Source organism: Miniopterus natalensis, chromosome 7 (genome assembly GCF_054644295.1).
Source record: "Miniopterus natalensis isolate mMinNat1 chromosome 7, mMinNat1.hap1, whole genome shotgun sequence".
Classification (NCBI taxonomy): domain Eukaryota; kingdom Metazoa; phylum Chordata; class Mammalia; order Chiroptera; family Miniopteridae; genus Miniopterus; species Miniopterus natalensis.
Window position 1 is genome coordinate 42,385,014 of NC_142087.1, and position 21,290 is coordinate 42,406,303.

Here is a 21,290-nt window from a genome sequence, read left to right on the forward strand (position 1 = left end):
GAGAAATTTTATGGTTCTTGACATGCATGATCATGTAGCTTTTTTTTTCTTTTTTCATTTTATTATTGTTTAAAATATTACAGATGTCCCTTTTTCTCCCCAATGACCCGCTCCACCCTGTCCCATCCCCCTCCCCAGTCCCTCTCCCCACCATTGTCCATGTCCTTGGGTTGTGCATATATGCACATAAATTCTTTGGTTACTCTCTGCCCTCCCCCCACCCGCCCTCCTCCATCCCTCTGACATTCATCAGTCTCATCTATGCTTCCATGTCATTGAATCATTTCTGTTCATCAGTTTATTAAGTTCTTTAGATTCCACGTATAAGCGGGATCACGTGATGTTTGTCTTTCTCTGCCTGGCTTATTTCACTTAGCATAATATTCTCCAGGTCCATCCATACTGTCCCAAAGGGTATGAGCTGCTTCTTCTTTACAGCTGTGTAGTATTCCATGGTGTAAATGTCCCACAGCTTTTTGATCCCCTCATCTGCTGATGTTGCACTTGGGCTGTTTCCAGATCTTAGCTATTATAAACTGTGCTGCTATGAACATCGGGGTACATATATCCTTTCTGATGAATGTTTCAGGATTCTTAGGATACATTCCTAGGAATGGAATCACTGGGTCAAAAGGCAGCTCCATTTTTAATTTTTTGAGGAACCTCCATACTGTTTTCCATAGTGGCTGCCCCAGTCTGCATTCCCACCAGCAGTGCACTAGGGTTCCCCTTTCCCCACACCCTCGCCAGCACATGTCGTTGGTTGACTTGTTGATGGAGCCATTCTGACAGGTGTGAAGTGATACCTCATTGTGGTTTTATAATGTGCATCTCTCTGATGATTAGCGACATCGAGCATTTTCTCATGTGTCTCTTGGCCAACCGTATGTCCTCTTTGGAGAAGTGTCTATTTAAGTCCTTTGCCCATTTCTTAATTGGGTTGTTTGTCTTCCTCTTGCTGAGTGCTATGAGTTCTTTGTACACTTTGGAAATTAGCCCCTTATCAGATTCATCCTTGGCAAATATGTTTTCCCAAACCGTGGAATCATGTAGCTTTTTAAAAAGGCAAAACCAGTTTATATTTCTACCAATAATATATAAGAATTCCCATTTCATCACATTCCTATCAGAATTCAGTATTTTTTCTAATTTGCAAATTTGATAGGCAAAAATGCTACTTTGTCTTAGTTTTCCTGTATTTGATTATTAATGAGGTCGAACATATTTTCCAGGTATTGTAAAACTAGTTTCTTATTTTTTTCCTTTTATGAGTCATCTGTGTCTGTCAACAAAACATTCCTACTTAGGCACTCTGCTTACCAACTTTTAAAATGTTCCTTAAAATGCTGCACAGCTTTTTCCAGCATGTAGCTAACGAAGTCAGGACTCTCAGAGCCCTCTTCAGGAGGAATTGGGAGTGTGAACTCGGGGGGAGGCAGAATGCTTACGTCTGTCCTCGTTTCATCTTGTTTGGAAGCATTTCCTTGGTGAACACCTGGAACTACCTGAGAAGGATTGGACAGTGAAAGATCACTAAATCCCAGTGCACATTTGGGGTTAATTTAATGCCACATTAGTCTTGAAGAATAAAAATTTGAGAAGATTTAGCAGTGCATTCAATCTTCAAGACAAAACTTTTTTCTCATTAAATTAAAAGTCTATATTTGTGAGGATGATTAAATATATTGAATTACTTTGCCCTCCTAGGGTATAATCTAATGGAGTGATAGAATCACAGAGTAAACAGGGATTGGACAGTGGCTTTCACAACCTTTTGACTGTGTTCTACGGTAACAAAAACATTTTACATCATGACCCAAAGCATGCATATGTATGCACACATAAACTCACGTAATGGAAATGAAAATTCCATGACATATGCATATGACATTAAATGTAATGAACTCTAATATATTCTCTTGTAGTCTATTCTGTTTGTTGTTGTTTTAATGTGCTGTTTGTGACTTTCTAAACTTATTTGTTAAACCACACATGAGCCATAACCTTGCAGTTTGAAAGAGGGTGAAACACTAGATTACAGAAAGTTGATAGGCCAGAATCCCTGGAAGGAGAGCCTGAGACTCTAACTCAAGTGATTTATTAAGGGTGCCTTCAGGTGAAACTTTTAAGGGGACGAGGCAAGCGAGATTGAGAAGAGGGAGAGGCCAGTTGAGGATGTGGCCTCAGGTGACCTCTAGCCTCAGCCTGATCCTGCAGGGAGCTCTGGAGCATAAGCAGCCTGAAGGACAAAGCTTTGGAGAAGGTTGCAGCGCTGAGCAGTTAGCAGCAGCACCAGCTGGAGATGATAGCTCGATCCCCAGGGATTGGGATAGGCCACCAATGTTACATGCCCAAAATACTGCATCTTCAACTGCTCTGTCCAGTGGTTTTCGTATCCAAGCCTTCTAGGAACCCTGTCAATACTGACCTCATCAGGAATCACTGGCCTGGCTCATTTGTTTATTAATGTAACGTGTGGTGAGGCGGGAGTTCAGGAAAGAAATTCAGTCACTGTTATATGTTATACAAAAGGAGTTATTGATTGAATGTGAGAAACATGGTGTAAATCCATGGCAGAATGTTTTTATGTGAAGATTAGTATGTAAATATGTTTAATTTTCAAAGTGAGTCAGAAGCTTACTGTGTCAAAAACTAATAAGAGCTATGATTTTCAATGTTCTTGCTTTGTATAAGGAACCCATACTAATTGCTTTACAAATATACATTTTAAAGTAGCTATTATTAGTCCCATTTAACAGGGAGAAAAACTGAGGCCTAGGGAGGTTGAGGAACTTTCCCAAACTTACTCAGCTGGCAAGTTTCACAGTTAGCTTTTGAACTCAAGCTGCTTAACCCAAAAGTCTTCTTTCTTAAAGTCTATATTGGCCAAGTTTCTTCAGGTTACCTGTATCAGTTATAGCACCATAGCTCTAAGCAGAATTAGCCATCTCTAGATTAGAAAGTATTTATGTTTTAAATTGGTTTTCTTTATAGTTTTTTGTTTTCTAAAAACCATGCACTACATTATATCAAGTCAGCCTGAATACAATCACAATGGAAACATGAATATCCTCCTACAGCTCTTTCCAAATACATAAATTAACAGAAAAATCACTCTATGCACATGAAATCTCCATATCTGTTCTTAGATCCCCCATTACCTTTGCCAGCTCAGTCACCCAGCCAAACTCCTCTCTCATCTTCTCCATCAGATATGTAGTGTCCTCCAAATGATGCTGAGTCACCTGCAGAATCTGGACGTACTGCTGATCGGATATGTTGACCAGTTTACGGGCCTCACCTACTTTCGTGTGTAGTTCAGGTACGTCGGGACAGTCTAGCCAAGAAGAAAGCAACATGGTAAAGGGACAGGCCCATGAAATTTGCAGTTGGGCGATGTGGTTAGTTTAAATCCTAGCCCTTTCGCTTTCTATTCCAACCTTTTGACCTCAAGTGAGTTGTCAACAGAGTAAAATGGTGGGAATGAAATAATGTAAAGTGCCTGATCACATGGCGCACGTTACAGATTTAACAAATGTTACTCTCCCTTTCCTTCTTTCTGTGCTGTCTGAAGGTCATTAGGGCTACTCACTGATGTTCTATCAGGACACATGGGGGAACACACTTTCCTGCCACCTTGAAGTCGAGCACAGCCTTCTTCAAAGTGGTGTGTCTCACTTCTGGAGGAAGCCTCTGAGGACAGTTCGGGACTCACTGCGCTCCCTTCCCTCTGGCAGTGGAACGAGCTTTGCTCCGTGTGGTGGAGGCCGTCACCCTGAGTGAGGACGTGTGTAGCGGAGCCCTCGCTCAAGCTCTAGCTGACACGCTGCAGAGTGAGAAATAAACCTTTGTGTTTGCAAGCCACTAGGATTCTCCAGTGCTGTTGTTATTGCCCAGCAGCTCACCTGAACTGTAACAGGGTTATAGGAACTTACATAGGTGTGCTGATGAACGGCTTAATATTGCGTCAAGATCATCTATAGACTGTGGAGGTGCCTTTGTGTTAGGCATTTATGTGTTACCTTTGCAGCAGTCAGTTTACATTGCCCTTATACTGTGTTACCTGCTGTACTGTGTCTGATGCATTATCTGTATATACTGATGTTTATACTGTATCGTCTAACTTCTGTATTATCTCTCACTTTTATTAAGAAATGATTGACATGTGTCACTGTATAAGTTTAAGGTGAACAGCCTGATGGTTTGATTTATATATATTGTGAAACGACTCCTGCATTAGGTTTATTTAACATCCATCATCTCACATAGATACAATATAAAGAAAAGAAAATTCTCCTTGGGCTGAGAAATCTTAGAATCTACTCTTAACAACATTCATATAGACCAGTCATTGTGCTGTGCATTACATCCCACTGCTTATTTAGGGTATACCCCGGAGTTTGTGCCTTTTGACTACCTTCCTCCAATCCCCCCCTCTTAGGACAACCAGTGAGAGATTATTCATTAAAGCTTCTAACCGGGTGAAAGGAAGTTAATGAGATGCTCGAGCGGGACTATTTGTGTAAGTGATTAGTAGATTCGTGTATATTTTTCTCTTATGAAAACTTCTGTTTCTGTGTGCAACCTCACAACTGTGATTTAAAAAACAAGCACTTGAATAATGGGCATCATTAGTACTTCAGGCATTTTATTTAATCCTCAAAACACCGGTAGGAAGTAACTATATTAATCCCATTTTCCAAACGACGAAGCGCAGATGCAGCGTCACCCAGATAGCAACTGAGCACAAACAAGACCTTCCTGGCTCTAACAATAAGGCTCAGTTTCCAGGCAGCCTCCTACTCCAAGCCCTTAGCCAGGCTTTTTTGCATTTCCTTCCATCGGGGCTTTGGTGAGGTTAAGAAGCAGAAGCGCCAGAATCAAAAGCAGCTCTTCTCGGCTTTTGGAAGAAATTCCGCTTTCAGGCCCTAGCGCGTGGGAGCAGCAGCTTACTTACCGGAAGTGACGGGAAGGGAGGGAAGGGAGAGGGACCGGGGTGGGCGCCCGGTGGAGGAAGGATTTCTCTCCTGGGGATGGAACAAAGGCTGTGGTCAGATCTGGGAGGGCAAAGCCTGCTTGGGGCTTGCGAGGAGCAGCCACTTTCCATTTTTTAAATACCAGTTAGTAATGAACCCACCAACTGGAAAAAGTCCATGCCACTTTTAAAAAGAAAAGAAATTCACTTGGCTAAAAATTTGCTTACTTGAGGGGAAGACTGCCTTCGTTGGTGGGTTTTTTTCTTTGCGGCAAGAAGGAAGGAGTTGTCCTAATTTGTTCAGAGTTCTCTTTTGCACACGTTTGTGTGTGTTTGGTCTTCAACCATAAAAGCTTTCACAGGAACAAGGAGGGAATTTTAAATGGGGAAAAAGTGATTTTACCTACTTTTGAATAATAACAGTTTATAAACTACACTGAGCACCTCCAGCTGGAAATGAGCTTGCTAAAGAAGTGCTTGAAGGGAAGCAAATAAATCCACAACATTTGTAGAAGTCAGATTTTTTTTTTTACCTCTGACCAGAATACTATTGAAACCCTGAGAAAAATATTAATCATTTACCTTCCCGTAGGTAATCCTGACACTTCTGGCATCTTGCGTGAAACTGGTAACATTCTGACAAATTCTGGCCTAGTCCTCCACACAGTCCTCTGCCCTGCATAGGCATTGTCTTTGAACTCAGGCTTCCAAGGTCAGCATCTGCAGGTGACACAGCATTTTATACATCAGTGTCATTAGAGTCTGCACTTTAAGGGAGTGGATACGATGCCATTTCTTTTTCTTACCCATGTTTTCAAAATCTTCCTGTATTTAATCATAGGAATGCATATTGGTGCAAACATATGCTGAGACAATTTGACATTTATTAAAAGTTGCATATATCCTTTACTTCAGTAATCTCATTACTATATTATTATTACTCTTCATTACTCCCTTTGCCCTACCCCCAGAAAGAGTTTTATTTTCTGGAAGGAATCATGAGGATTATTAATGGTAACTATCTTTCAGAGGGAGACATGATGGGGTAGGAGAGGGCAGCTTTCATTAATTTTGTTCCCTTCTATATATGAATTATTTTAAATTTAGTGTGTCTTATTTTTATCATGATTATTTCTGATGACAATAGGGTTAACTAAATAGGGGATTGTAAACCACTTTTCTCTTTAAATTTGTATTAAAAATTCTAGTAATTATTTAATTGGGAAATACATTGAAGTTTCAAAGATATTAAAATGTCTGTTTCTGAAACTAAGTGGTAGATTTACTTTATTACTATTTTTTTGCATTTTATATATATAGTGTTATGAACCGTGAGTTGAAGATTTAGGAAACCATCTAAAGCAGATCAACTTTTGAGAAAACTTTTCTGGAAGAATTAATTATTCATATAAAAATGATGATGTAATAGAGAAGTCTGCCCAACAGAACACTGACAGTTCCCAACTGAATGTTTTACATTAGAAAAATTTATTGCTAATTTATAACCTGATAATTTTCTGTTATATTTAATCCTCAACATTTAAAAATGAAACATTTCATTTTGAGATAAATTGTTCAGTCCATTGCTTAACCTGCAAGGCATTCGTTAGATAATACGGTGTGTAAGCCAACCGTCTCCTTCGCTGGCTAGAAAGTCACTTCCTCCCAGCTCCCAGCTCCGGGCTCTAGATTTAGTGGCCTCACATCTTGCCCGCCCCTCCCCCAGGACCTCTCTGAGGGGATCCCCCACAGGCACTGTGTACTTTCTTTTCTTCTCTGTTAGACTCTGACCCTCTTGAGAGAAGGGATTTGGTCTTTCATTTTAATCTTTTTGTTCTTCCGTACTTCTGTCATTTCACTTATGATATGGTAATATAATTGTCCACTGATCTGTCTGTTTTCTTTTCTCTGGACTGAGTTCCTAAAAGTCAGGGACTATGTCATAATCATTGTCTTATTTCCAGCATCTGGATTAATACCTGATATATACATCAGGGATGGCAGACCTCAGGTCCCTATGACACCTAGTCCTCATTCTGTACCCACAGCAGCAACCCATCACCTCACTTCAGCCATGCCGTGACAGAGCCTCAGGACCCTTCTAGTCAACTTCTTCTGTCCAGCGCCATCTCTGATAGAAATCATCTACTATCCTACCTGCCTCTGCTTTCCCTCACAAGGGAAAATTGTCAGCAAACACTCTCCAAGGTAGGATTGGAACCCAGATCTCCCAGCGCCCAGCACCATGTCAAGCTTCGTTACAACATCAGTTTTATTGACCAGAAAAATCTCATCTCTTCTATCCAGAGATTTATAAGACAAGTGAGAGCAATTGAAAAAGCTGTTTTATTCTCTTTCAACACATTCAGAAATTGAGGCCTTGAAAGACCAAAGTAGAAAAGAAATTCTTCTGTATGGAGACTGAAATGAAACAACACTCAATAAAATAAAATAAAGCATTAAACAAAATATTTCATGTGCTTATTATGGCCTCTCTCCTTTTAGTAGTATACATTATTCAATTTTAGCTATTTTTGTAGTTTTGGCTTTTAGGATGATTATGATAAATAAAGCCGTACATGAAGGTTGCCAGATACACTGTACTCAGTAAATGTTGGCCATTGTACTTAATGGGAGCTATGTAATAGTTTACTGTTACTATTGTAACAAATTACCACAAATTTAGTGGCTCGAAGCAACCTGTTACAGTTCTGTAGGTCAGAAGCCTGAAATGGGCCTCACTGGGCTATACTTGAGGTGTTGGCAAGGCTGTTCCTTCCTAGAGACGCGAGGAGAGTCAGGTGCGTGCCTTTCCAGTTTCTGGGGGCCGCCTGCGTCATTCCTTGGCGTATAGCCTGTTCCTCTGTCTTCAAAGCCAGCCAAGCAGGGCCAAGTCCTTCTCAGGCTGCATCTCTACGATTCTCCTCCGCCTCCTTTTCCCACTTTCAAGAACCCTTGGGGCCCCTTGGGTAATCCAGAATAATCTCTCTATTTTAAGGTCAGCTGATCAGCAACTCCAGTCCATCTGCAACCTTCCTTTCCCCTTGCCGTGTAACCTGTTACAGTCACAGGCCATAGGGATCGGTGGGACAGGGACATCTCTGGGAAGCTGTTACTCTGCCGACCACAAGGAGCAAAGTTCAAAATGTCTTCTCATTAGATGAATTTTTCTAGGGGCAATAGGTTTACTTTTCTCTCACCATCTGCCCAGAAAAGTGATGGAAACCGCATGTAAATGCCCTCTAGCCCCTGCCCGCCTGTTTTTGATAAAGACGCCCGTGTGTTCATCTGGGAAGAGAACGTGTCCTCTGTGGAGCTTGCTGCGTACTGTCCGGTTGGGGGAGGGGCACTGGAGAAAGAAGAGCGGAAAGGTGCCACGCAGGCTCTTTTTGTTTGCTATTTTGGTTTTGGTTTTACTTTTTGCATTTATAGGGGACCCTGGATCTCTAAGTTATCACCAAGGTGAAGGTGGTAGGAGGGGCGGGGGGCGGGACCGTGAGCCAGCTGAGAGTAGGGGCTGGTCCCACAGTGTGAATGGAGAGGAACCTCTGGCAGACTGGCAGGCACCCACACTCTGACTTGGGCGGGGGACGAGTTGCAGTGGTTGGGAAATTGTTTAGGGTTCAACTGTAGGAGTTACTAGTCCTCCTGTGCACATTTAAATGTAGCAACTCATGTGTCAGATTGCTACACAATGTAAAATATAGGCCAGGAGAGGGGCATAGTTTTGCTTTAATGAACATGTTCTTTATTGGAATATTATTCCAAGACAATTGATATCTATTTAAAAAGTCAGGCAAAAATTATCCAATATCACCTCCGCATTGATATATTTACTGTCCTCAGGCTTTTCCTGAATATTTGGTGAACTTGGAATCTTAGAATGGTATACCAGACACAACACCTGACTTACCAGAAAAGTCCACCAGCCCCTGAAATAGAGCCTAACAACAATTCCAGTAACTGGCTGTTCTGCTCACGGAACAATGGGACCGGAAGGATGTAATGCTTTTTTCCTGGCTTCGGTTTCTGACAGTGTGAGGTAAGCCCCTCCTGTGTAAAGGCCTGTTATGCAATGTCATGGCAGTTTTCAGAATTTGATTCAAATGTTGCCAACTACAGCTGACATCATTAGAAAATAGTCAGCTGTAAGGAGGCCTTTTTCCCCCCACATACAAAAATCTGTATGTAATTAATATGTACAACTTGATGAGTTTGGAAATAAGTATACATCCATGCAATCATCCTCACAATCTATGCCATAAAACTATCCGTAACCTTCAAAAATGTCCTCCTGCCCTCTTATTTATCATTACTGTTGTTATTATTACTAGTGCTAAGAACTCTTAATATAAGATCTACCCTCTCGGGAACTTTTTTTTAGTATCCAATAGAGTGTTGTTAACTATGAGCACTATGCAATGCAATAGATCTCTAGGACTTACTCATCTTACATAACTGAAACTTTGTCCCCTTGGACTAACACCTCCCCATTTCCCATTCCCTTCTGCACCTGGCAACCACCATTTCACTCTCTATGAGTTTGACTAGTTTAGATTCTTCATATGAGTGAGAGCATGTAGTAGCCTCCTGTGTTTGGCTTAGTTCACTGAGCATAATGTCCTCCAGGTTCATCCATGTTGTCACAAATGACAGGATTTTAGAAGGAGCCCATTTTATTTTTCATGTCAGAGGGGAGCAGCCTTTTACTTGGCCTAGTGGTCAATAGGAAACAAGTCCAAGGAAACGCAGATCCTACAGTTGGCCCACACGGCCACTCTCATTTCTGAGATGCCATGTTCCAGCCACTCTACTGGAATCAAAAGAAGTTTTCTACTTCTGCCTTGATACATAAAGTAGAATTGCCTTTCCAACATGAAACACTGAGACATGGGTATAAGCGATATTAGTAGAAGGCAATTCTTACCTTTTATAGAAATCCCTATTTCTGTAGTTTTGGGTTTGCTATGAGCATTTTCGTGGTTTTGTGCATACATGTTATGACTTAAGGAATTACAATAGTGATGCAGAGGAGGCCGTGACAGGCACTGAATGTGACCTGGTTTTACATGGCACTAAGCTGCTTCCCAAACTGGGAGTTGAGGAGCCTAGGCTGATTTTAAAGAAACTCCACGATGTTCCAGCAGAATAGAGCTGAGCATCTACATGAGTTTTAATGAAGGAGGAAATCTTTTTTTTTTTCCCTCCAAAAGTTCTCACCCTTACTAGCATGTGTTTTTTCCCCAGCTTTAATACTTTGCTTTAGTGACAGAAGAGCCCCCCAGAACTCTCGACGATGATGAAGAGGTATGGTGTCTGGCAGACTTCAGAGCTTCTAAGCGCCTCTGAAACTTTGATTCTCCAGAAATCGCCACTCTCAGAAACATTGTACGATGACTTAAAAATGTCTACCATCCCCAAAGCCAAATAAAACTTGACTTTAGTAGGGACATCTAAGTAAAAATAACGCTTTAATACTTGCCTTGGTGTTGTTCTGGTGAGTCTTCCATTGCATTCAGCATCTCAGTGATTGCTGTGCTGACACTTTGATAAATGGAGAGACTGAAATTACAAAACAGCTGGAAGAAGCTGGGAATGTCCCAGCTCCGCACAAGATCTGCCTCTTTTGTTGGCTCTTTGAAAAAAGATGGAAAAAAGTAAGGCTCGATTACGTCTGTATCTGACATGAAATATGACTGAAAAGCCTGGTCAAATTCCTGCTGCATCTGTCTGAAGACGTTAACACTCCTGTTAAAGAGAAATCTCACGTCCACGGTCAGTTGGCTGAACACGTGCTCTAGCTGGGTCACCTGTGCATCTTCCTCCGTGGCCTTTTCACCGACAGGGAGGTCTTTTTCATTATCTTCATGGAAAGGAAACAGAAATTGATATATCTTCCTAAAAAACTGTTCAATCTGTGGGGGTGGGGGGACAGAAATGGAATAAAAACTTATTTTCTTTCTGGACTATTTTTTATTGTAAATTTTAAAGTAAACTTACAGTAGTCGTTCCAAATCAAGAACAATTCTGGGCAAACTAGGAAAAGGTAATTCGATGTAAGATAATGGCTTTGACTTTGACTGTGGAAGTAGGATCTGAAATTCCTTTTGGTTTATGTTTGCCTATCAAAGGCCTAAAAAGGCCAAGTTTTCAATATCGTTGACCTGCCACAGGCTGATGTACTGGTGGTGGTTGGCCTGTCATGGTCCAAAGGGCACGGTGTAAATTGCCTGAAAACTCTAAAGAAGGCCTCTTAGTCTCTGAGCTCTCTTTTTGCCCTGCAGTGGAATATCATTAGTGTCTTTATGTTCTCCTCTTTCTCATCTCATTAAAATATTCACACTGAACTATAGATGCCTAATACAGCTAAATCGGTTACTTGGGATGGTTACTCATTTGCAGTGATCAAAGCCCTTCTTGGCTGAGTGAAAGGAATGAAGCTCTAATTATAGAATCCCCTACTCACTGGGAGAAGATTTTCCAGCAGTCACACTGTGTTCTACTTTATCTATGTGACACCTAAGTTTGTGCCAGAGCATAGCTGCCCTTATATGATAGTGATATAGCTACGCTGCGTGTTGTGGAACACATCAACTACTGAACATCCCTGCTGTAGCACCCCAGTGCTGTTCAAAGAATTCTCCAGGAATTCTTTTTTTTTAATATAATTTTTTTTTTTAATTCTCACCTGAGGATATTTTTTTCCATTGCTTTTCAGAGAGAGTGGAAGTGGGGTAGAGAGAGAGGGAGACAGACAGACAGATGCTGACCGGGGCAGGGGATTGAGGACCAGGCCGAGGATTGAGCCTGCAACTGAGGCACTTGCCCTAGGCCAGAATCAAAGCCAGGACCCTTCAATCCGTGGGCCGACACTCTAACCCCTGAGCCAAACCGGCTAAGGCTCTCCAGAAATTCTTAGAGGACTCATGCCTTTCTCAAAAAGTAATATGAGTGATCGTCTGCCTCTCCCTCTGCCAGTTTCTGGTTGCCTGAGTCCATTTACAAAAACAGAACTTTAAAGCACCAAGAAATTTTCACAAGGCCACACAAGTGGCACAGATAGGAATGGTCCCCAAACCTCCTGACTTCCAGCCAGTGCTTATTCCACCATATTCTGCTGTATTAGAGAGTGGCAATAAAAATAAAGCAGATGCAATTAACAGTGGAGGCAAATTAACTTGGCATATGAATCATCCTAAGGGTGCTCCCTCTGTAATTGGGTAAGGTACTGCCAAGCCAGGAGCACACTCTAATTAGTGCGTGCTCTGTTGAGAGGGAGATTTCACTCCATTTCATATTCAGCTCCCTTCTTGAAGGGGAAGGGAAATTCAGGCCAATAGAGTAGGAGACTTTTGTGGGGCAGAGCTCATCCTATTCAGGTCACCTCCCTCTGTGATTCCCTCTGCCCAGAAGATAGCCAAAGGGGACAAAAAAGAAAACACACCAGTCTTATAAGACATGCACAGATAGGCCTAAAGGGGGCGTGGGTCTGTGTGTGTGCACATGCACGTGCATGCTGCCATAGAGGGCCAGCCCACCGAAGGAGAGATTCAGGAGGCAGAGAGTGTCTTCAAATGTTTGGCCTCCAGGGAAAAAAATGAAGACAGGTTGAAGTCAGAGATTATAATACTATTATTCGGAATGCAATGCAGTAAACATTTATTGGATAGCTATAATGCTTTAATGAAGATAAATGACATATGGTCCCTGCTTTTAAAGAGCTTACACTCTAGTGGGAATGTGTTCACAAATAATAAATACAAGGCAGAAAGCATCAGGGTTTTTATAGGAGACATTAATACAGTGTCATTAAAGAGAGGGACAAATACTGAATGGCTATTCTAACTTATAGATCGTATATACCAGGAGAATCATATATAAGCATGAATGTTAAATTCTAGATTGCAAAAGGCCAATATCAGATCGGGCATCTCTATTCTAAATATTAATATCAATTTTTAAAATATGGGTTTTTAAAATTGCTTTTGGAGAGAGAGGAAGGGAAAGGGAGTGACAGATAGAAACATTGATGAGAGAGAAACATCAACATCGATCGGCTGTCTCCTGTATGCCCCCCATCGGGCATCCAGCCCAACACCCGGCATGTGCCCCAACCAGGAATTGAATGGGTGACCTCCTGGTGCATGGGTGGACACTCAACCACTGAGCAACACTGTCCAAGCAATATAAATTAATTTTTAAAAAGTAAGCTGAAGTAGGTACCTTTAAAACTTTTGAAATCCTGCCCAGCTGGGCGTGGCTCAGCGGTTGAGCGTCCACCTAGGATCCAGGTTATCGGTGTTCAATTCCCGGTCAGGGCACATGCCCAGGTAGTGGGCTTGATCAATGACTCTCTCATCATTGATGTTTCTATCTCTCTCTCTCACCCTCTCCTTTCCTCTCTCTGAAATCAATAAAGATATATTTTTTAAAAAAACAAACAAAAAAAACCTTTGAAATCCTAAGTTCTCTTATTCCCTTACCATATTTTCCATAGAGGACCCACTAGGTTGGCAGGTTGTATAAAATCTCATGCAGTCACTTTCCAGGCAAAACTTGCATTCGTCCCAGGAATCTGTAAAAGACTCCTGGCATAGCCTTTCTTCCTCTTCCAGATGTTCTTGAACTTCATTCATAAGTTTTATAGCCTCCTAATTTAAAAGTAGAAACAAACATTCCATTTGCATTTCATGATTCTATATATACCTTAGTTGATTTCACTCTTTAAAAATATGCATATTCTAAACTACATCTTCATTCCTCCTTCAGGCCCCTAGCAGCTGACCCATCTACCCCAAAGAAAGCTTTCTCTTTGATTAAGAAAAGAGCACTGATTGATTCCTATGGAAGACCGTGAAAATTGTGTCCATCTGCTCATTTAGTCATTCACTAAGTATTTACTGAGTGCTTGCCATGGGACAGACATTTTGGATGTGGGTGAACCAACAATGAAGACACAGCCCCTACTCTGGGGACCGACTGTAAATAACCTGTTTACTTGTCTGTCTGCACATCTAACCCTTGAGGGATGTAGAAAGTAGTTTTAAGGTTTAAGAAGCTGACACATTAATTTATTTCAGTTATGCTGCCTTTGATTTGTGTATGTTTTTAACACTGCAAGAAAGTGCAGTTCTTGTATATCAAGTCAAAGCTTCCTGTTGATAATTCGGATCGACGAGATGCTTGCACCCTGCGCAGCTTCAGTCTTATTGTCCATATTCCACGCGCTCCCCCTTGTGGTGACTTGCTGTACTTGGCCAGGGTCCACTCTGGGTGGTAAGGAGCCCTGCAGAAGTGCCACTGTCCCTAAGGGCCTCAGCCCTGTCCCCTGAGCTCCTCTCAGGCTGGCACTCCTGCCTAGAGCCCTGGCCTCCCTGCCGGTGTGGATCCTGAAGCCAGGCTCCCTCCAGGCCCGAGATGTAGTTCAGGGGATTTATGGGATATAATGGACCCACCCATTAGAAGATAGCCTTGGAGCTAATGGCCACTCCCGTCAGTGAGAACTACACAAGAAAGCAGTTTCTGTGCTTAAAACCAATCTGGTGTGTGTCTTCACCTAGTGAAAAAAATATATAATTCACTCTTTTCTGGCATAATAAGCCCAAAGAAACACCTGGGCGCTGACGATTTCTGCATCTCCTTTGCTGGGCTCGCATTGTTCGTCTGCCCTCGTGGCAGAATCCTGAGGCTAGGCCAGGTGGCATTTGTTATGTCCCACGTAAGAAAACTGGCAGGGTCCCAGCCTACTAAATGTACCTTGTGGCCCAGGATTTTCTTGTCTCCTTGGGCTTTGCAGAACAGCTCTGGGACCCTACATCTTCTCAAGAAGGGCCGCCTCACCTTGGCAGGCAACAACATATTACCCAGATTTTCTCAAGTCCCAGTTTTAAATATTCTGTTCATTGTCATCATAAACTTAGATCCCAACATTTCCAATTCCAAACTACACTCACTGTGTACCCTTGGGCAAATAGGAATAAAAATAGGATCTACCTCTTAAGGTTTTGTATTAAGTGAAATAAGCAAGCAAGGCATCTAGCAAGTTATTTGTAGTATTTCCCGATTTTCTGCCACTCACCTCGGAGAGCATAACAGAAACCAACACCAAGTCCCAGGTCCCAGGCCCCAGGTTTTGGTAGTGAAATGTGGCCATGGAGGGTGTAGATCTCTGGTTTAGGGATGCCCTGCCCATTCCTTCCATTTCCCCCTAAATGTCTCACCCATGGGCAGAGTCCATATCAATTCCTGGAGAGTACAGCTTATCAAAGTCCCACATAAACCTGGAGTGGGGCAAATTACTTTAAGCTACTCTAGGGTTTTCCAGTTTAGTAAGTTTTGGGTGCTCTCACTAAATATTACTAGGAAGGGACCGAAGAGGGTGGCACAGTCACGCTGGATCCACTGAGGATGGGTGGTGCTCCATACTGGGAGACCAGGAGCACCAACCCCAAATTTACCAATTCATAGTTTGTCTAAAGTATCCCCTATTCAAGGCTTAAAGTGATTTTAGCAAAACTTTGGGTTAAAGAGGTTTTTCTTTTTAAAAATTAACTTTTTGAGTGTCCAGATCTTAAGGGTGTGATTTAGTGAATTTTTATACAATAAGTAAGATTGTAAGAAAAATTAAAATTCTATGAGCCTTAGGATTCTTTAAGGCCAGAACTGAAACCAGTGCTTGCTTCACCCACCCCTCAGTGGAGCATTCTTTCCATAGTACTACACCCTTGGCCTGCAGAAAGTCACTGGGTCCCACAGGCAAAGCACCCCCTGACCTTCTCCCAGGTCATTCATGACAGTGTTGGGTTAACCTGTTAATTAACATCGAGAGCCTCAGTTTCCTTATCTGTAAGTGAAAGTAATGGTTTACCCAGGTGTTGGAAGGATTGCATGTGATAATGTTTTATAAACGGCCTGTACATGATATCTGGGTCATTAGTCCCGGTGGCCAGGCTCACAAGCCCACCAGGGAAGAACAGAGTTCGAGAGGCTTCCACATTTTCCTAAGGAGGAGTTATTTTTAATTTCCTAAAAATCTTTCGGTTGCTGCCAAAAGGAAGGAGTGCTTTCAGCTGTTGGCCAAGCAATCTCCTTTCCGTGCTAGGGACCCTGCAGGATGCGGGGGTGTAGGTGTGGCCAAAACATCAATCAGTGTGGTGACAGGCTACCCAGGGCTCTGCGGTCAGCCTGTCACACAGCCCTGCTCCAGTGGCTCACCGGACGCCTGGAGGCCACAGCGCTCGCGAGTGAAGGGAATTCCAGCAGCTGTCTGAAACTCGGTAGTCTCTAACTTTATAGGGGTAGGGAGGAAATATTAGAACTCCTATTTGTACTTTTGAATTTAAAAATTGACTCTGTGGAGGAAAAATAGGGTTTTTCCTCCCTATTTTTAATGGGCCTAGAGTTTCAGTTTTGCAAGATGGAAAGAATTCTGGAGATTGACTGCCCAGCCATGTGGGTGTACTGAACACTACGGGACGGTACACTAAAAAGTAATTAAGATGGTGAATTTTATAGTATGTGTATTTGATCACAATTTTAAAATTAATTAAAACAAATTTAAAAAGTAATTTACTCTCAATGTTAAAATTTAAAATATTTTCCAAGTTCTGTTTGTTAAAGTTTTGATTTCCTCTTCGATTCAAGGGTAATATTGGAAAATAATTTTTAAAAAGTTTTAAATTGTTTTGAGTGTTATGTTAATAATGCTACTAAACTATGAGCCATACAATGTCAATGATTTAGAAATGTATTGAGGTTTATAATTGTAATATATGAACAATTTTTGTCATCTTCCATGGACGTTTGAATTTTTGGGTATGCTCCATTGGTAAGATGCATGGTTTGAACCACAGCTGTCAGGTAAAGGTATTCGAATTACAAAAACAGTTAGGTTGATACTATTTCTTGTACACTGGCGCTCTATTGTGCTGCATATGTCAGACCATTGCGTGAGGCCAAAGAGATGTGGGGACCCTGGGGAAGAGGGGCCCCCACATTCCAGACGCACGGACACTGGCTTCCTCTCTCTCTGTTCACTTGCAGCCAATAGCAATGAATTGTGCTTCAGACTCAGTTAAATGATGGTTTTTATTGTCTAGTTTTAACTAAACTAGCTTTCACTAAATGGACAGGGGGGTAAAAAAAATAACACAAAACCCCAGCAGATTATGAATAATTTCAGCTCCAAAAGACAAAAAGCAAATGGCAGTGCTGACCCTGCTCCATTCTGAGCTCTTTATTAGCCAGGTGTCAGAGTGAAAATACGATGATCTAATCAGATCTAACACACGGGTTGAAATATTTCACAATATCTAGATTATTTAAAATATGGACTTACATCTACCCTAGCTAACCACAAGCCTCATCCAAAGTGTATTTTGTGCCTTGAGCTACTAGTGGTAGTAATTCATGTTTTTACTTTATAAGTAAATGAATATGCATATGTTTAGGAGTGAATGCTAACAAATATTTTAGCAATAGGGATAGGAGATCAAAAAAACTCCGCAGGCCACTGATCTAGCCAAAAACTCCCTGAACACTTCTGACTCAATATCCTAACTCAGAAGGAACTAAGGATAAAGCATTTTTAAGAAAGCAGCATTCCCAAACAGAGATGAATCCCCAAAATCCCTGGGTTCGGAGCCCAGCAAGGGCCTGTTCTACAAAAAATATGTTCTTTAAAGAAATTTAAAATTTCCTTTAAACTTTTCCTTCAATGAGGGCTGATCTCCAAAAAATATGTTACTAGGGAAAATAAATAATTCATCCATTGCCTTTATAAGTGCAATATTTATGGTTTAGATACATTTAAGAACAGACATTATTTTCAAATACTGTACCTGTTTATCGTCTCTGCATTTCTTCAGGGTTTTCATTAGATGGGTATGTTCCTCCTCTCTCCTTTCCATCATGATTTTCATCTGCTTCATGCCAATCAAAGCCTTCTTCACCTCTACATCAACATCGAGGTCCCCAGCCTCGGAAACACCTACAAGATTTGTAGTAGTTTTTTCCTTTGAGATCTGATCAGATTACCATGTACCTGTATCTGCATCAAAATACAATGAATTCACCAGTAGTTTTTTCGTGTCTCCTAAATAGAGGCTTAACTGTTCTTTTCTAGCGCCAAGCTGTAAGCAGATCCTAATGAATTAGCTGTCAGCTGCCTCACGGATAACACCTTCTGTTCCTCACTCTGAGCTCCCAGGCAAGTCCGAGTTCATTTAACCTCATTCTTGCCATTTTCCTCGGGGCCTGTTTTCATTTATCCATTTTTTTTTCTTTCACTTAAAGCTCAAGTGTGTTTGTATTATAGAAATTTTCGAATTTCCTTCACAATTTATGTTACATACCCAACTGGGAACCTCAAACCCAGTGAACAATTTCCTTTTCTCTCAGCTTCAATTAACTTCCCAGGAGGCATCAAACCTAGAGAGTATCTCGCATAATGCAAGAGCCTTTAATGACCTACCACGCATCTCTTTTTTAAATTTATTTTTATTGCTGAAAGTATTACAGATGCCCCCCACCCCCCCCCAGGCATCTCTTACACACCTGTAATAGCCTCTTAGTGAGTATAAAATTCATTGCCATTCTCTCCACAATAGTTAATGTGGCTTTCTAAGGAGTTTATTCTTGCCTCCGAATTTAACTATAGACCTCTCCACCCCCAAAGCAACATTTTAACTTACTTATTTTTCTAAGTGTTAAGCACCCAAAGCATATATTATCAAGCAAAGGTCAGAAGTTAATGAGCCCAGACCAACCAGATTCAATGTCATTATAACCCATTCTCTCACTATCTCAAGAATAACTGCACAGATTACTCTAATTGTTTAAATTTTTCAGATGCTAGAAAAGAATTTCGCTGTTCATTAAAACTGTGCTTAGAGGACACCAAACATCTGGACGATACCAAGAAATGCAGTAAAAATTTGGCAAGTTTTATCTGTGTGATAGCAAACATCTGGATCTAGGAATGTTCTCAGATACTAAATTGGAATTTTCTATTTTTATCCAGATGTTTGGCTTCACGTCTACACGGTTTAAGTGCCTAGAGAACCTCTCACCGGGAATCTAGAGGGCTGTGATGAATACGCTATCTCCCCGCTGCACATCACTGTAAGTGCCAGCGGGACACGCAAACATGCGAACAGGACGTGGCACAGATAAAGAAACTAAACATACCCTTCAGGTTTCCGTGGATAGCAGTTTCAGCCTTCCAAGTAGGTGCACAGTGACAACCTTTCAACCACAGCAGATACACAATAAACACCAAGAGTGGCAGCTTCATGTTCCCGCTGTTGCTGCAAAGGAAAAATAAACCGGCATCAAATGCCTGCCATTCGGTTAGTTTCTGTTGGCATCAGTTGAAAACACATGGTGACTGAAAGCATTTTTCTGTCAATTTTTCTTTACGACTTTAGACAATTCATAGGCCTGAGACATAGGAAACCTGGAAAATAAATAAGAATAATAAAAAAGACAATCCAAGTCTCTAGTTTGTTTACATTCTTTATGATAGTTAAATAAGGTAATCATCTGAAGTACCTGAAATTTAAGGTAATGGATAGATAGTAGGGCTCACAGCCCCATAGAATCCAAATTTCATTTTATTTCCATGTCAACAGTAAACATCCCCAAACACGAAATTAGTAAAAATATATCAAAGGGATTTTCCTCCCTCCAATGCTGAATCCTCAAGTGAGTTTTCACGTAGATGGTTAAATATTTTTTTAATTTTTTTTCATGGAAGAAAACTAGACTCACACATTTTCTCATACTTATAAATCCTATCAATATATATCAATAGTTTACAGTTAAATGTTTTTCTTCTCAGATCATAACTTTCCTTTTAGATTTAATTTTATATACATTAATTATAAACATTTAAAGTGCAAATGTTTAAAACTTCACAAAGAAACCTTAAATAAATTAAAACAACTGTATGTTTTAATAAAGTTAAATCTATAAAATGTTAGATTATCTTAACTCGTCCTAAGGAGATATTTGTTTGCTTTCTGTATATTTGCTATTTTGGAAAAACACACACAAACCCTTCCATTATGTAATCAACATTTGGAATTTTAATCAACATTTGGAATGTCTATTTAATATAATAAAATAACATCAGTACTAGTAATTACAAAGTTATCACATTTTACATACATCTGCATCTATTACTTGAGCTAACTTTTCTATTATGACCCTATTTAGCAAATGAAACTTTTAAATATATTTACCACTAACTTTGCAGTATCTCTCCAGTGAGGTTACTGCCAGCTCCTGGAAGGACCGTCACTCTTCTCTTATTTAATTTTCATCGGTGTCAGGGATTTAGCCTTGTTCTATTAATTTGATGACACAGTTCTTAATCCTATTAACCTAACAGTTTGAGATTAAGAGTGGTTTAAAATTTGGTAGGATTTAGAAAGAAACGCTAGAGGGCGGGCTGTGCACATGATCAGGAACAATGACCTTGAGTTACTTTATTTTACACAAATGTTTTGATAGGACTCATTAAAGCCTTAAAAATATTTTTTAATTTGAAATTTATGATATGTATATTTCTATGAAGACAAATTTAGTTTATTAGAAGCATAAGCAACGTGAGAGTATGTAAACTCTTAGATAAGACACTTTGAAGATTATTTAAAAAGTTGTTTGGCATTTTTCAACTATATGCAAACACACTTTTAACTAGATAAAGTGATAAAATTTAGCACATAAAAGTGCAACAGATAAGTATTTAGGGCTCACAACAACGTGGTAATTGATTAGCTGAGCTGATAATGTGGCCCCTTAGTACTTCATTTAAAAACAACTTAGTTGTGAGTCATCACGCCCAGGTATAGGGTCTACAGCCATGGGTCTCTCGCTACTGAAATCTGAAGATTGTCTTGGGCCTGCCCCCTTTGAAGGTTTTCAGGGATTAGCCAATCCACACTTATTACGTGCTCAGTACCTCCTAAGCGGGTGAGATTCACATTTCTGAACTGGTCTGCCCGCTTCCCTGGGGCCCTCAGAAGCTGGTCCTTATGTTTGAGCAACCTGTAGTCTGGAGTTTCTGTCCGCTCCGCTTGGGCGCTGGGATGGGCAGTTACAGGACACACTCCAAGCCCAGCTCACACCCCATTTCAGCTGTCTTGCTTACCCACTAAGTCTCTGTTTTAGTGCGAAGCCTCTTGACACTGTTAGAAAACAGATCAGCTCATAGCAAAACGTGAACTATTATTTTAAGTAGTCTATTGTCAGTTTTGAGCAACTACGATTCACACCTATAAACAGATGTGTCCTGTCCTGAGAGGTGGCCCGA

The 21,290-nt window shown here is 40.9% G+C and overlaps 1 protein-coding gene and 2 long non-coding RNA genes across 3 annotated transcripts in view; 2 read left to right on the forward strand and 1 right to left on the reverse strand.

Moving 5' to 3' along the window:
- LOC148092755 (uncharacterized) overlaps positions 1–3,728 on the forward strand; it is a 9,627-nt gene extending 5,899 nt beyond the window's left edge. Inside the window, exons 2-3 of the long non-coding RNA XR_015714820.1 lie at positions 3,213–3,322; positions 3,575–3,728. This is a non-coding gene — a long non-coding RNA (uncharacterized LOC148092755). The remainder of the gene's footprint in view (positions 1–3,212; positions 3,323–3,574) is intronic.
- CLUL1 (clusterin like 1) lies at positions 1,317–19,276 on the reverse strand. The gene is made up of 7 exons (XM_016211498.2): positions 19,163–19,276; positions 17,815–17,963; positions 13,459–13,626; positions 10,458–10,890; positions 5,558–5,695; positions 3,140–3,337; positions 1,317–1,522 (listed from the first exon to the last, which is right to left on the reverse strand). The coding sequence occupies exons 1-7, from the start codon at positions 19,266–19,268 to the stop codon at positions 1,317–1,319; spliced, it is 1,398 nt and encodes a 465-aa protein (XP_016066984.2). The 5' UTR covers positions 19,269–19,276.
- Positions 16,974–19,847, forward strand: LOC148092756 (uncharacterized). The gene is made up of 3 exons (XR_015714821.1): positions 16,974–18,182; positions 18,824–18,912; positions 18,996–19,847. It is a non-coding gene; the product is annotated as an uncharacterized LOC148092756 (long non-coding RNA).
- The last annotated feature ends 1,443 nt before the right edge of the window (positions 19,848–21,290 follow it).

What these genes read in the sequence shown, in the direction of transcription:
- CLUL1 (XM_016211498.2), bottom strand. Translation starts at nt 19,268, where the DNA reads ATGAAGCTGCCACTCTTGGTGTTTATTGTGTATCTGCTGTGGTTGAAA. An exon ending in AATGCAGAGACGATAAACAG is followed by an intron (nt 13,627 to 17,814) that starts GTACAGTATTTG and finishes CTTTTAAATTAG; the next exon opens with GAGGCTATAAAACTTATGAA. An exon ending in TCAGGATTACCTACGGGAAG is followed by an intron (nt 3,338 to 5,557) that starts GTAAATGATTAA and finishes CTTCTTGGCTAG; the next exon opens with ACTGTCCCGACGTACCTGAA.